The 13,788-nt window shown below is 38.9% G+C and overlaps 1 protein-coding gene across 1 annotated transcript in view; it reads left to right on the top strand.

Annotated features, from left to right (window-relative positions):
• LOC127417074 (tetraspanin-9-like) overlaps positions 1–13,788 on the top strand; it is a 134,492-nt gene that overhangs the window by 89,529 nt on the left and 31,175 nt on the right. The window contains exon 3 of the mRNA XM_051656792.1: positions 2,426–2,500. Coding sequence (XP_051512752.1) covers positions 2,426–2,500 — 75 coding nt within the window. The remainder of the gene's footprint in view (positions 1–2,425; positions 2,501–13,788) is intronic.

The following is a 13,788-nucleotide window of genomic DNA, read 5'->3' as shown; positions in this document are numbered from 1 at the left end:
CGCTCAAAATAAAAACATCAATGTTTTGATGGTGTCTGGGAAGCTCAGTGTTTATACTTTTAGGGGAGGTAAACCCACAAATGGCTTACTTATGGTTGTCAATGCACAATAAACTGGGATATTAGAATGTATTTTGACATCAAAAAGTTACACACTTCACCTTTAAGAAAAACTTAATTGAGAAACTCTTGCAGTTGTTTTTAATTTACTGTTTACATTGATATATTTACCTTTACTAAATAGGCTAAAGATTGTGTTTAATAGCATATTACCTTTTTTGTGGTATTATAATTGGTATCGAGAGTCTTGAAAGTTTACTGGTATTGGTAGTGACTACTGAACTTTTGGTATTGTGACAACCATATATATATATATATATATATATATATATATACACTGATCAGCCATAACATTATAACCACCGACAGGGGAAGTGAATAACATTTATTATCTCGTTACAATGGCACCTGTCAAGGGGTGGGGTATGTTGGGCAACAAGTGAACAGTCAGTTCTTGAATTTCATGTGTTGAAAGCAGGAAAGATGGGCAAGCGTAAGTATCTGAGTGACTTTGACAAGGGTCAAATTGTGATGGCTAGATGACTGGGGCAGTGCATCTCCAAAACGGCAGGTCTCGTGGGGTGTTCCCGGTATGCAGTGGTTAGTACCTACCAAAAGTGGTCCAAGAAGATCAACCGATGAACCGGCAACAGGGTCATGGGAGCCCAAGGCTCACTGATGCGCATGGGGAGCAAAGCCTAGCCTGTCTGGTCCGATCCCACAGAAGAGTAACTGTAGCACAGATTGCTGAAAAACTTCATGCTGGCCATGTTAGAAAGGTGTCAGGACACACAGTGCATCACAGCTTGCTACGTATGGGGCTGCATAGCCGCAGACCGGTCAGAGTGCCCATGATGACCCCTGTCCACCCCTGATAGCGCCTACAATGGGCACGTGAGCATCAGAACTGGACCATGGAGCAATGGAAGAAGGTGGCCTGGTCTGATGAATAAAGTTTTCTTTTAGATCAGGTGGAAGGCCGGTTGGTGTGCGTCGTTTACTTGGGGAAGAGATGGCAGCAGGATGCACAATGGGAAGAAGGCAGGCCGGCGGAGGAAGTGTGATGCTCTGGGCAATGTTCTGCTGGGAAACCTTGGGTCCTGGCATTCATGTGGATGTTACTTTGATACGTAGCACCTACCTAAAGGTTGTTGCAGACCACATACACCCCTACATGGCAACGGTATTCCCTGATGGCAGTGGCCTCTTTCAGCAGGATAATGCGCCCTGCCACACTGCACACATTGTTCAGGAATGGTTTGAGGAACATGACAAAGTGTTCAAGGTGTTGACTTGGCCTCCAAATTCCCCAGATCTCAATCCGATTGAGCATCTATGGGATGTGCTGGACCAACAAGTCCGATCCATATATATATATATATATATATATATATATATATATATATATATATATATATATATATATATACTGAATATAGATATATATACAGTATACCGTATATGCAGTATATTAATAAAATTTAATGCACATAGGAACATTCTTACAAACTTCTAAAGAACTTTCTTAATTTCCTTCATAAGACAATTTTCATGAGTCTGACCCCAGGATTGAGAAATACTGCTCTTGTCAAACCCAGATTCATCCCCATGCTTTCATATCATTACTTTTTAATGTCAATCGCTATTTCCTCAGCTTATCTAAATGCCTATTATATGGGACGGGTGTAAATTGGAATTGCCTGACATTTACCGTTAGCTAAATGTGCCGTATATAGCACTCGTCCCCGAGTCTGAGGAGAGAGAGATCTTTGAGATCTTAGCAATCCAGTCTGCCCCATCTTGCTGGATCTGATGTAGTTTTCTCACCCCCAGAGTTCTGGGAAGGAAGCAGACTCAAAGCCTTTGCACTTTTCACATCTATTCCTTCAACTCTGCCCTATTTATGTGGCACACACGGCCAGAGCGGCGAGTACAGGAAGTGACATGGCATGACAGAGCAGACATATACACACATACTGTGTCATTCAGCGGTCGACGAGGCCAAACGTAGCAGGCCAAACACAAGCGCTCTCTCGCTTTCCTGTAATGATGAAAGGGAATACAGTAAACTTATTGTATGGAACTGTTGGTGCTGCGGTTTAATAAACAAGCGTCTTAAAGACTTTCAGATGGGCCAAATGTGCGCCTCAGATGGACTTTGACAGCAGCGGTCATCAGTGTATATCGAGCGCTCAGCGAAATAATGTTTACCGACTGACAGGCGCATGCTGTGTAGAAGACTGTATAAATATTTAGCTGAAGAAGTGCAATAGAATGAGAGTGAGAGAGAGTGATAATTCATATAGACGTGTCTCTCTCTCTCAACGCCATCACTCATTCTCTCTTTGTGTATTTTCCTCTTGCAGTTCTTCATTGTCTTGCTGATTATTTTGCTGGCTGAGCTGATTTTGCTCATTCTGTTCTTCGTGTACTCTGATAAGGTAAGCCCGTTCACCAATTTTATACTCAAGTAATTGTGCTGAATTTCCATTCAGAACACTATAATCTGTTTTGAACAAAAGGAGTTGAGTCTTGTCTCACATGTTCACTCTATTGCACTCATTGTCTTTCTGTATCTCTGTTACTACACATACCGTAGGGCTGTACGACATATTAAATATTCATGATATATTCACAATGTTTTTGCTGGCGATGTAAATAACAAGCAAACCGAAGGTGGTTTGCTGGTCTAGCTGGTCAGTCTGCAGTCAAGAGCCCAAAACCCCTGTTAAACTATCAAAATAGACCAGCCTAACAATCTTGACCATGCTAGGAGATCACTTATTATCGATTGTGAAGATTGCAAAGATTTTAACTAGGGCTGTAACATAATTGTCGATTATATCCCTTGATATTGTAATAAATAGAATTGACATGAAAATACTTATTTTGGGTGGATCAACTTTATGCTTTATTCCCATCTAAAACAAGCTAAGAACTATGTTCCTGAATTAATTTACTGCCGTTTTATACATCAGTAAATCTAGACTCATCAACTTCACATTGGCCCTCCTTAGAAGCACACAAAACAAAGATGTTATTCAAATTTTAAACAAATTATACACAGAAATGAGCAAATGACTTGTCTGTGATTGGCTACAATGCGCAACTGCTGCATAAACAGATGTTACATTTATTTGGTCGTTGTTTCCTGAAGTCTGTCGTCTTGCGATTTGCAAGTATGAGAGCGTGTGTTTGGACAGATGATGTAATCACATACTCAGGATTCAGGGGACCAGTTGTAATAATGTAAGAATCAACCACTGGGAAATCTCTTATCACTTGAGCAATAGCCTATTATGTTTAGACCCCACCCACCAACATTACTCAACCAATGGCATTAGTTAGTTTATTCTTTGTTTAACCAACAGCAGGACGGGGGCATATTCAGGAAGCTGTTTTGAAAAGAATGTTTATTTTTGCAATTCCATTCGTTGGCGCTAGTGTCGCAGAAATTACATACTTCAGCTTTGAACTTCAGTAGCGAAAATGACGTTAGCGTTCATAAGTTCCAGTTATTTCTGTGAATCAGTTCAAACTATCTCAGGGGCCATTTCACACGACAACGTTTTCAACTAAAAACGGAAAACTTTATGCGTTTTGGCTGTTCGTTTACATGACAACGCCGTTTTGGGCCCTGAAAGCACAAACTTTTGCAAACGGGTTTCAAAGTGCACATTATTGAAACGATGCCGTTATCATCTCCGTGTAAACATATAAAAACGTGAATTTGCGAAAACGATGACGTTATGTGCATGCATATTACATGTTCAGTCTATAGGCATGCGTGCGAGTACTTCAAAACTACAATGGCGGACTACAGGACTGTGTTTGTGCTGCTCAAGATTTTGAGTTTATTGACGCTTCTCCAGCAAAGTGTAGATTTACTGCATCACTACTACGACCTGTGATCGCCATCTTCATTGTTTGTATTCACCGCTCTGTGGAAGAATGCTTATGTGTGCAGGCACATAGTGTTTCTTTACAAAGTGACATCACCAACTACTGGCCTGGCATGCATAATACAGCGCTTTTAGTCGTTTTCGCGGATCCGTGTGAACGGGGATCGTTTTGACAACGTTGTCGTCTGTATGCGAAACTTTACAAAAACGCAAAGGAAAAACGTTTCCGTTTTTAGTACATCGTTGTCGTGTAAACATACCCTCAGAGAGTACGTTAACATGGGCAGTTTTAATCAAACCACAGCGGGGTTTTGCGTTGTCGAGCTACAGTCTTCATGTCTCTGTCCAAGTATATGACACCATGCGCAATCGAATAGTTTGAAGAAAGGATGTCAGCTGAGAAAGTGATGTATACGCTTTCCGGTTGACCTTTTGCGTTATAGTAGCGCTTTGAAGAAGTCACAACAACATGGACAACTTTACAACCACGTGCATTTTTTACGTTCTTTACGCGCTGATTTTGGTGCAGTTTAGATGTACGTTATTCGTTGTGTTCATGGTGAGAAGGCAGAAGATGACGTATTTAACTATACGAGCTCTACTTTGCTTCACTTTCATCGTTATAATCTCTGTGTAAAGCGTAATAATAAAGTTTAGACTGATGAGAGATGTCGTGAATAAATATACGATTAATAATATATATGGTTTGTCAATATTTTCCTTGCAATCGCTGGTATTTCTTGTCTGAATACTTAAACAGTTCTGTGTCTATACCTGTCATTTGCTTCAGGCTGCATATTTAATAAAATTCATGCTTTTTGCCTCATTCTATGAATGGAATCCACATGAGATCTGTAAAATAAGCTGTTGTGACCACTCAATGTTAATTGAAAGTAAGATATATGCAGTAAATAATGTGTAATTTGTAATGTTTACATCCTGAATTCATGGCACTAATGCTGGCATGCTAACCTTGGCCATAGTATCTGTTACAATCTTTTATTGTATTTTATGATGGAATGTGTGAAAATAGTCCATGTTAGATCATGAAAGTTTTTTTATACTTGTTTTTTTGTTTGTTTGTTTTTTAAAGAAAGACATTTGTTGGGTGATGTGAGTGTTACTATGGCGGACAGATAGGAGGATTAGTCAGTGGACAAAAGAATAATAATTACAGGCACATCAAAGTGTCACAGGTGTGAATGGTTTACAGACTGCTGATCCATCCAAAAATGAACATTTCTAGCGTTCGCCATGTGTCCCTGTGTTACAAACGAGATAAATCAGCCTCTGAAGGGCACTTCAAAGGGAAAACAATCATGATAGCCATGCTGTAAGATCGCTTCAAACTGAATTTCCAATAAAAATGATTAAAAGGTGAGTTCTGAATAAACATTATGTTTGAGCGCCACATCTTTCAGCCCTCCAAAGCTCTCACAGTGGATGGTGTTAAAGTCTACTGAGGGAATTAGGGCATATGGAAGATCACTTCTGAATGAAACACACACTTGTGTTGTTGTTGTTGTTGCTCTTCTTCTCTGCTTTGTTTTGCATTTGATTTCTGGGTTAAATACATGCTGCGTGGCACCTCAGTTTCTCGGAGCATGCGCATAAAGCCAAGGCCTATTGTGGACCGATTGATATGTATACATGCTGTATGGAACCGATCTATAATAGCATAATCTAGGTCTTGTTTGATCAATAGCAAAGTCAGACTACATGACATTTTAAAAAGTCAAATTATTGTTTTAGTCTGACTGAAATCAGACTTTTAAAGTGCATGTAAACTCACTCAGTGAATCAGTTCAAAACTATGTTTCAACGATTTGTTTGTGAACGTTCACTCAGATGTTCACAGAAGATCCCACGTGGCATTTTCATGTATTCAAATATATAGTTCTATGTAATATTTCATAAGTGCATATAAATAATAATATTGGAAGTGCCATCGCTAAAAGCAGAACAAGATGTGCTTTTCATATGGAGTTTAATGCAGCACTGGATGCCCTGACACGAATCATGTTCATTACATATCTAAAGTGAAAAAACATCCTGCCGCCTGATTAATATTAAATGAGGGTTTAATGCGCATTGCAATGAATTCTAGTTCTTTCAATCAGTCAACATCCCACTTAGACTTTGAGAAATGTTTAATGTTACTCGAATTGGAGCTATTTTAGAGAATTTCTGTCTTTATACTGTGGAGTTTGGAAAATGTTAATAAAGTATTTTTGTGGGGGGTCTTGGTATCTCAGCGAGTATTGACGCTGACTATCACCCCAGGAGTCACGAGTTCGAATCCAAGGCATGCTGAGTGACTCCAGCCAGGTCTCCTAAGCAACCAAATTGGCCCGGTTGCTAGGGAGGGTAGAGTCACATGGGGTAAACTCTTCGTGGTCGTGATTAGTGGTATGCACGGATTGATGGTCTCAGACGTGGAGGCTTGTCCTCCGCCACCCGGATTGAGGTGAGTAACCGCGCCATCACGAGGAACTACTGAGTAGTGAGAATTGGGCATTCCAAATTGGGAAGAAAAGGGCATTAAAAAAAAAAAATATGTATATATGTTTTTGTTACGTACATTTACGCATTTGGCAGACGTTTTTATCCAAAGCGACTTACAGTGCCCTTAATACAGGGATAATCCCCCTGGAGCAACCCGGAGTTAAGAGCCTTGCTCAAGGACACAATGGTGGTGGCTGTGGGGATTGAACCAACAACCTTCCGCTTACCAGTTCCGTGCTTTATCCACTACGCCACCACCACTCAATACATACTGTATTGTTTTGCTCTATTGTGTTGTTCTTTCCAAAGAACAAATCAATGCATTATGACAGGAAATAAGATATATATAGAGTCAAATTTTACTACTTTTAAAATCTGAGATGAATTGCGATTAACTATGAAAATTTGCGATTTATAAAAAAAATTTTAATACTGATAGCCCTAATATATATATAGTGTGTGTGTGTGTGTGTGTGTGTGTGTGTGTGTGTGTGTGTGTGTGTGTGTGTATGTATATATATATATATATATATATATATATATATATATATATATATATATAGATATAAACTTATATAATGATATAAACTTATATAAACTTATTATATATATATATATATATATATATATATAAGTTTATATCTGTAAAAGTTTTAGGCACTGGTGAAAAATGTTGCATAGTGAGGATGTCTTCAAAAATAATGACATAAATAGTTTTCATTTATCACTTAATGTCATACAAAGTCCAGTTAACATAAAAAAGATAAATCAATATTTGGTGTGACCACCTTTGCCTTTAAAACAGCCCCAATTCTCCTAGATACACCTGGACACAGTTTTTCTTGGTTGTTGGCAGATAGGATGATCAAGCTTCTTGGAGAATTCATCACAGTTCTTCTATCTATTTCATCTGTCTCCATTGCTTCTGTCTCTTTATGTAATCTCAGACTGACTCCATGTTCAGTGGGGGCTCTGTGGGGGCCATGACATCTGTTGCAGGGCTCCCTGTTCTTCTATCTATTTCAGCTGTCTCGATTGCTTCTGTCTCTTTATATAATCTCAGACTGACTCGATGTTCAGTGGGGACTCTGTGGGGGCCATGACATCTGTTGCAGGGCTCCCTGTTCTTCTATCTATTTCAGCTGTCTCGATTGCTTCTGTCTCTTTATGTAATCTCAGACTGACTCGATGTTCAGTGGGGGACTCTGTGGGGGCCATGACATCTGTTGCAGGGCTCCCTGTTCTTCTATTCTAATCTTTTCTATTTTCAAAAGTAATGTTTGGGAGTCTAACATTTATATTTCCTATTGACACACTAAAGCTGAAGATATAAATAACCATCTTAAGACAAATGTTCTTGTGAAACATCTTAAGTACCTAAAACTTTACTGTGTGTGTGTGTATATATATATATATATATATATATATATATATATATATATATATATATATATACACACACACAGCTTAATCAGGTCTGCAGTCTCTTTAAAGAACAGCCGTTACTCGTGTTTTTGGCTGTGGAGGTTAAGAGTTTTCATCACCAGGCGAGCACTAGAAGGTCAGAGGTCACGCCACACAATGAGGCCTGATCTCAGGCAGTTGTCACCAAGTAATTGCTGTTGAGCTCTTTCCCAGTCGAGCTATCCACCACCTCTGATCGCTCTCTCTCACAGCTTCGAGCACACAGCACTGGAAATGATACTGTGCCAACTGGAATGTCGAAAATAGGCCAATTTGACCCTTTGACACCCTGCAGATCCTGGTGGATTACTTCCCACGACCACGCATGTGACTGTCCCGTTTCCTCTTTCATGAAATCACGAGTCACTGGACAGATGACTCTTCAAAGTGTGCATGGTGTAGCCTCCTTTTCAAGGGCAGATTAGTGTTTCACAGCGCAGATTAGTGTTTCACAGCGCCTCCCAAAAGTGTGTTTGGCAGGATGTGTCTTCATTAACACCTTGTTTTAATTGCATCTAGAGTAAACAACAGTAGCTAAAAAGGCAACTGAGATTCGTCCTCCGCCACCCGGATTGAGGCGAGTCACTACGCCACCACGAGGACTTAGAGCACATTGGGAATTGGGCATTCCAAATTGGGGAGAAAATAAATAGAAATGGTCAGATCAGCTATATTCATTGTAAATATAAGAGTCAAATATTTAAAACGACACATTTTGTGCAGATCAATCAAGAGATTGTTGAATAATACCATAATATATACATAATATAAACCACATATATATATATATATATATATATATCTACACTACCGGTCAAAAGTTTTGAAACACTTGACCGAAATGTTTCTTATGATCTTAAAAATCTTTTGATCTGAAGGCGTATGCTTAAATATTTGAAATTAGTTTTGTAGACAAAAATATAATTGTGCCACCATATTAATTTATTTCATTATAAAACGTTATAAATTGATGACTTGGACCAAATAATAAAGAAAAGCAGCCAGTAAGTGCCCAACATAGATGGGAACTCCTTCAATACGGTTTAAAAAGCATCCCAGGGTGATACCTCAAGAAGTTGGTTGAGAAAATGTCAAGAATACATGTCTGCAAATTCTAGGCAAAGGATGACTACTTTGAAGATGCTAAAATATAACACAGTTTTGATTTACAGTGCATCCGGAAAGTATTCACAGCGCTTCACTTTTTCCACATTTTGTTATGTTACAGCCTTATTCCAAAATGGATTAAATTCATTATTTTCCTCAAAATTCTACAAACAATACCCCATAATGACAACGTGAAAGAAGTTTGTTTGAAATCTTTGCAAATTTATTAAAAATAAAAAACGAAAAAAATCACATGTACATAAGTATTCACAGCCTTTGCCATGACACTCAAAATTGAGCTCAGGTGCATCCTGTTTCCACTGATCATCCTTGAGATGTTTCTACAACTTGATTGGAGTCCACCTGTGGTAAATTCAGTCGATTGGACATGATTTGGAAAGGCACACACCTGTCTATATAAGGTCCCACAGTTAACAGTGCATGTCAGAGCACAAACCAAGCCATGAAGTCCAAGGAATTGTCTGTAGACCTCCGAGACAGGATTGTATCGAGGCACAGATCTGGGGAAGGGTACAGAAAAATTTCTGCAGCATTGAAGGTCCCAATGAGCACAGTGGCCTCCATCATCCGTAAATGGAAGAAGTTTTGAACCACCAGGACTCTTCCTAGAGCTGGCCGCCTGGCCAAACTGAGCGATCGGGGGAGAAGGGCTTAGTCAGGGAGGTGACCAAGAACCCGATGGTCACTCTGACAGAGCTCCAGCATTTCTCTGTGGAGAGAGGAGAACCTTCCAGAAGAACAACCATCTCTGCAGCACTCCACCAATCAGGCCTGTATGGTAGAGTGGCCAGACGGAAGCCACTCCTCAGTAAAAGGCACATGACAGCCCGCCTGGAGTTTACCAAAAGGCACCTGAAGGACTCTCAGACCATGAGAGATTGAACTCTTTGGCCTGAATGGCAAGCGTCATGTCTGGAGGAAACCAGGTACCGCTCATCACCTGGCCAATACCATCCCTACAGTGAAGCATGGTGGTGGCAGCATCATGCTGTGGGGATGTTTTTCAGTGGCAGGAACTGGGAGACTAGTCAGGATTGAGGGAAAGATGAATGCAGCAATGTACAGAGACATCCTTGATGAAAACCTGCTCCAGAGCGCTCTGGACCTCAGACTGGGGCGAAGGTTCATCTTCCAACAGGACAACGACCCTAAGATAACAAAGGAGTGGCTCCGGGACAACTCTGTGAATGTCCTTGAGTGGCCCAGCCAGAGCCCAGACTTGAACCCGATTGAACATCTCTGGAGAGATCTGAAAATGGCTGTGCACAAACGCTCCCCATCCAACCTGATGGAGCTTGAGAGGTCCTGCAAAGAAGAATGGGAGAAACTGCCCAAAAATAGGTGTGCCAAGCTTGTAACATCATACTCAAAAAGACTTGAGGCTGAAATTGGTGCCAAAGGTGCTTCAACAAAATATTGAGCAAAGGCTGTGAATACTTATGTACATGTGAATTTTTTTTTTGTTTTGTTTTGTTTTTTTTTAGTTTTTTTTAGTTTTAAATTTGCAAAGATTTCAAACAAACTTCTTTCACGTTGTCATTATGGGGTATTGTTTGTAGAATTTTGAGGAAAATAATGAATTTAATCCATTTTGGAATAAGGCTGTAACATAAGAAAATGTGGAAAAAGTGAAGCGCTGTGAATACTTTCCAGATGCACTGTATTTTGGATTTTTACAGTCACAACATAATTCCCATAGTTCCATTTATGTTATTCCATAGTTTTGATGACTTTACTATTATTCTAAAATGTGACGAAAAATTATAATAAAGAATGAGTAAGTGTTTCAAAACTTTTGACCGGTAGTGTGTGTGTATGCATATATATATATATCTTTTTCATTTTTTTTCTTCATGATTCTCACCCAGTACCGAGCCATTATGTAGATTTTATAATACGATCATCCAAACAAAAATTAAAAATAAACAGAACCATTTTAATATTTATTGTATGAAAATGATTTCTATGAATTGTTAAAAAATGATGATTGTCGCGCAGTTGTGGCATCATTTCCAACACACTAATGTTGCCCCTAATAAAGTTTGTTCTAAAGTTAGTGTACTTGTAAATCAAGTGGACAAAAGTGTGAGAGAAGAGCATGCTTGAGATGAAATATGAGACAAAACAGAGAAAAATCAAGGGAAATATCATTTATGAGCAGAATATTTGTTTCCAATTCAAATTATGCAAAAAGGGTGAAAATATGAGTATTTAATAATATATAAAATTTTAGCTCTGAAATTAGCCTCAGCAATAATAATTATTAATAATATTTTTATCACACATTATACATTTGCACATATACAGTGAACTTCTTTTTTTTTTTTCTTTTTTTTTTCAGAAAAGCGGTTAGAGTGCAGGGTCAGCCATGATTTTCATGACTTGAATGACATAAATCTCCTGTGATGCATGAACACACACTGATGGAAATTGTACAAATTAAATAAACTAATGAGCATGTGAAAAGTCCACAGTGCTACAGTACCTATGAAACACATATATTGTAATATATTGAATATCATCAAAAGGCTGAAGAATGTAAATTATTATCAGAAGTGTGTAGTCAGAAGGTGTTAAATCCTGTGAAGGATTTCTGGGTGGTTCATCACATCTCTCCACACTCTCTGTGGAAGCTAAAGTAATTCACTTACAATCCATTTAGAGATTAGGATCTGCCTCTCTCCAGTGTACACAAACCGTCTGCTTGTCGTTTTAGAGCGTGTAACTCAAACTCAACCGGAGACCACAAGTAAAGGCTGCAACATGGTGGTAACATGAACAGAGCTTGTGTTCAGTCGAAAGACGTTCCTGTCTGGATGAGTCTCAAACTCAAGTTTGTATTTTTAAGGCTTAGATTGCCCAATAATTTATATTCTACCTTAATTTGCTCAACCTCATGTGGATAGTAGGTAACATGAGGGAACTGTCACTGTTGGTTGAACCATCTCTTAATACCACGAAAGTTGGAGTGAAGGCAGTATTAGTGTTTAAAGAGCACTCTCAGGCGCCCCTTCATGTTCACAGTGATGATATAAGATACCACTGTGACCTTTAACCCAGTGTGATGAGCCAGATACTTTAGAGGAAAGAGTCTAGATGAGATCGAAAGATTTGAATCAGCCGTTCAGTGCTGTGGTCACGTCTGTTTAATTTCTCCACCATGTGAACTGGGCGGCGGGGTACAGCCGTCACTCAAAACGTGCTGTCCCATCCGTGCAGAATGGTGTGAGTGATCAGAGGAATCTTTAATTGACTCCTGTGTTTGATCTCCGAATCACAAGGCATTCATAATCACATCTGAAAAAATACTTTCTGGCGATATATGAAAGCCCATCAGCCGAATAATGCAGATAGTAATTACTCTTCTGTACAAACTGTATAGTTAATGCCAAGCGTTTGACTTTGTGCTCAGGATGCCACTAGGCAGGAAGTGAGAGCTGAAAAGCTTCATCAATCTGCGATTATATCTTCTAAGCCGGTCCCAATCTGTATGCCAACTGTAGCTGGGACTTTTGAGGAGTTCGAACCGGTCTCACTGTCCTGCATTGTAGACATTGTGGGTGCGTTGAAAGCGGCAACTTCTTGAAGAGATGTGATCCCTCCCAAACTGTTTATTGAGTTTATGGGTACTATTGGCCCAGGTGTACAATCTAAACTGTAGTCTAATGAATGGTGATGCACCGTTAAGCTTTAAGCATGCGGTTGTTCAGTCCCTGCTTAAAAAGCCAAATTTAGACCCCTTGGATTTACATAACTTTCGGCCTATTTTGCAGTTGCCGTTCTTATCAAAAATTTTGGAAAGGATAGTTTTTAAGCAGTTAAATCAGTTATTAATGCAGAATAAAGTACTGGACAAATTTCAGTTGGGTTTTAGAGCACGTGACAGCACAGAATCAGCCCTTATTAGGGTTTTTAATTATATTTTTATAGGTCTTGATTTTGGAAGTAGCATGGGCTTAGTTCTATTAGACCTTAGTGCTGCATTCGACACTATTGATCACACCGTTTTGATCGAGCGTATTAGACAATGTGTCGGTATTCAAGGAAAAGTGCTAAAATGATTTACATCTTATTTGCAGCATAAGACATTTTCAGTTAAGGTTGGAAATCTTTTATCTTCCTCTGCCCACGTTTTATATGGGGTCCCACAAGGTTCGGTCTTAGGACCACTATTGTGTCAGTATGATGCCGGTGAATCGCGTTCAATCTCTTTGTACGTTACGTCATTGTTTTGGCCGATGTTCGCTCGAGTCCCTATGGAGTTTGTGCATGAGCACGAGCAACAGGCTGCAGTTCACTTAACGGCCACAGGTGTCACTAATAACAAGTGTTTCTGAATCTTACATACTGCACCTTTAATGCACGAAAAAAACTGGCATTTTAAGAAAAAATAAACAACTCAATACATATTCTCTGAAAACAAGATTTAATATATTACAAAATGTTCATCCTGAAGTACATTTACAGTGTCTTGCAAAAAAAAAAAAAAAAAAAAGTGAATGAGTATTTTGTCTTGTTTTCAAGTAAAATATGTTGGCATCCTTAAAATCAGTGTAATTCACCTGATAACTGCAAAAGATACTAAGAGACTACATTTTCAATTGTTTATTTTTCTTTCCCCATTAACAATTTATTTTCTTGTTTTATGCAAAAATCTAAATAATATATATTCACATGAAAACATCATGAAAAATCATATATATTTGTCTATAATCATGAGAAATATATAC

The sequence above is a fragment of the Myxocyprinus asiaticus genome, chromosome 26 (genome assembly GCF_019703515.2).
Source record: "Myxocyprinus asiaticus isolate MX2 ecotype Aquarium Trade chromosome 26, UBuf_Myxa_2, whole genome shotgun sequence".
Classification (NCBI taxonomy): domain Eukaryota; kingdom Metazoa; phylum Chordata; class Actinopteri; order Cypriniformes; family Catostomidae; genus Myxocyprinus; species Myxocyprinus asiaticus.
Note: the sequence above shows the minus strand (reverse complement) of the source record. Positions and strands in the feature narration are given on the sequence as shown.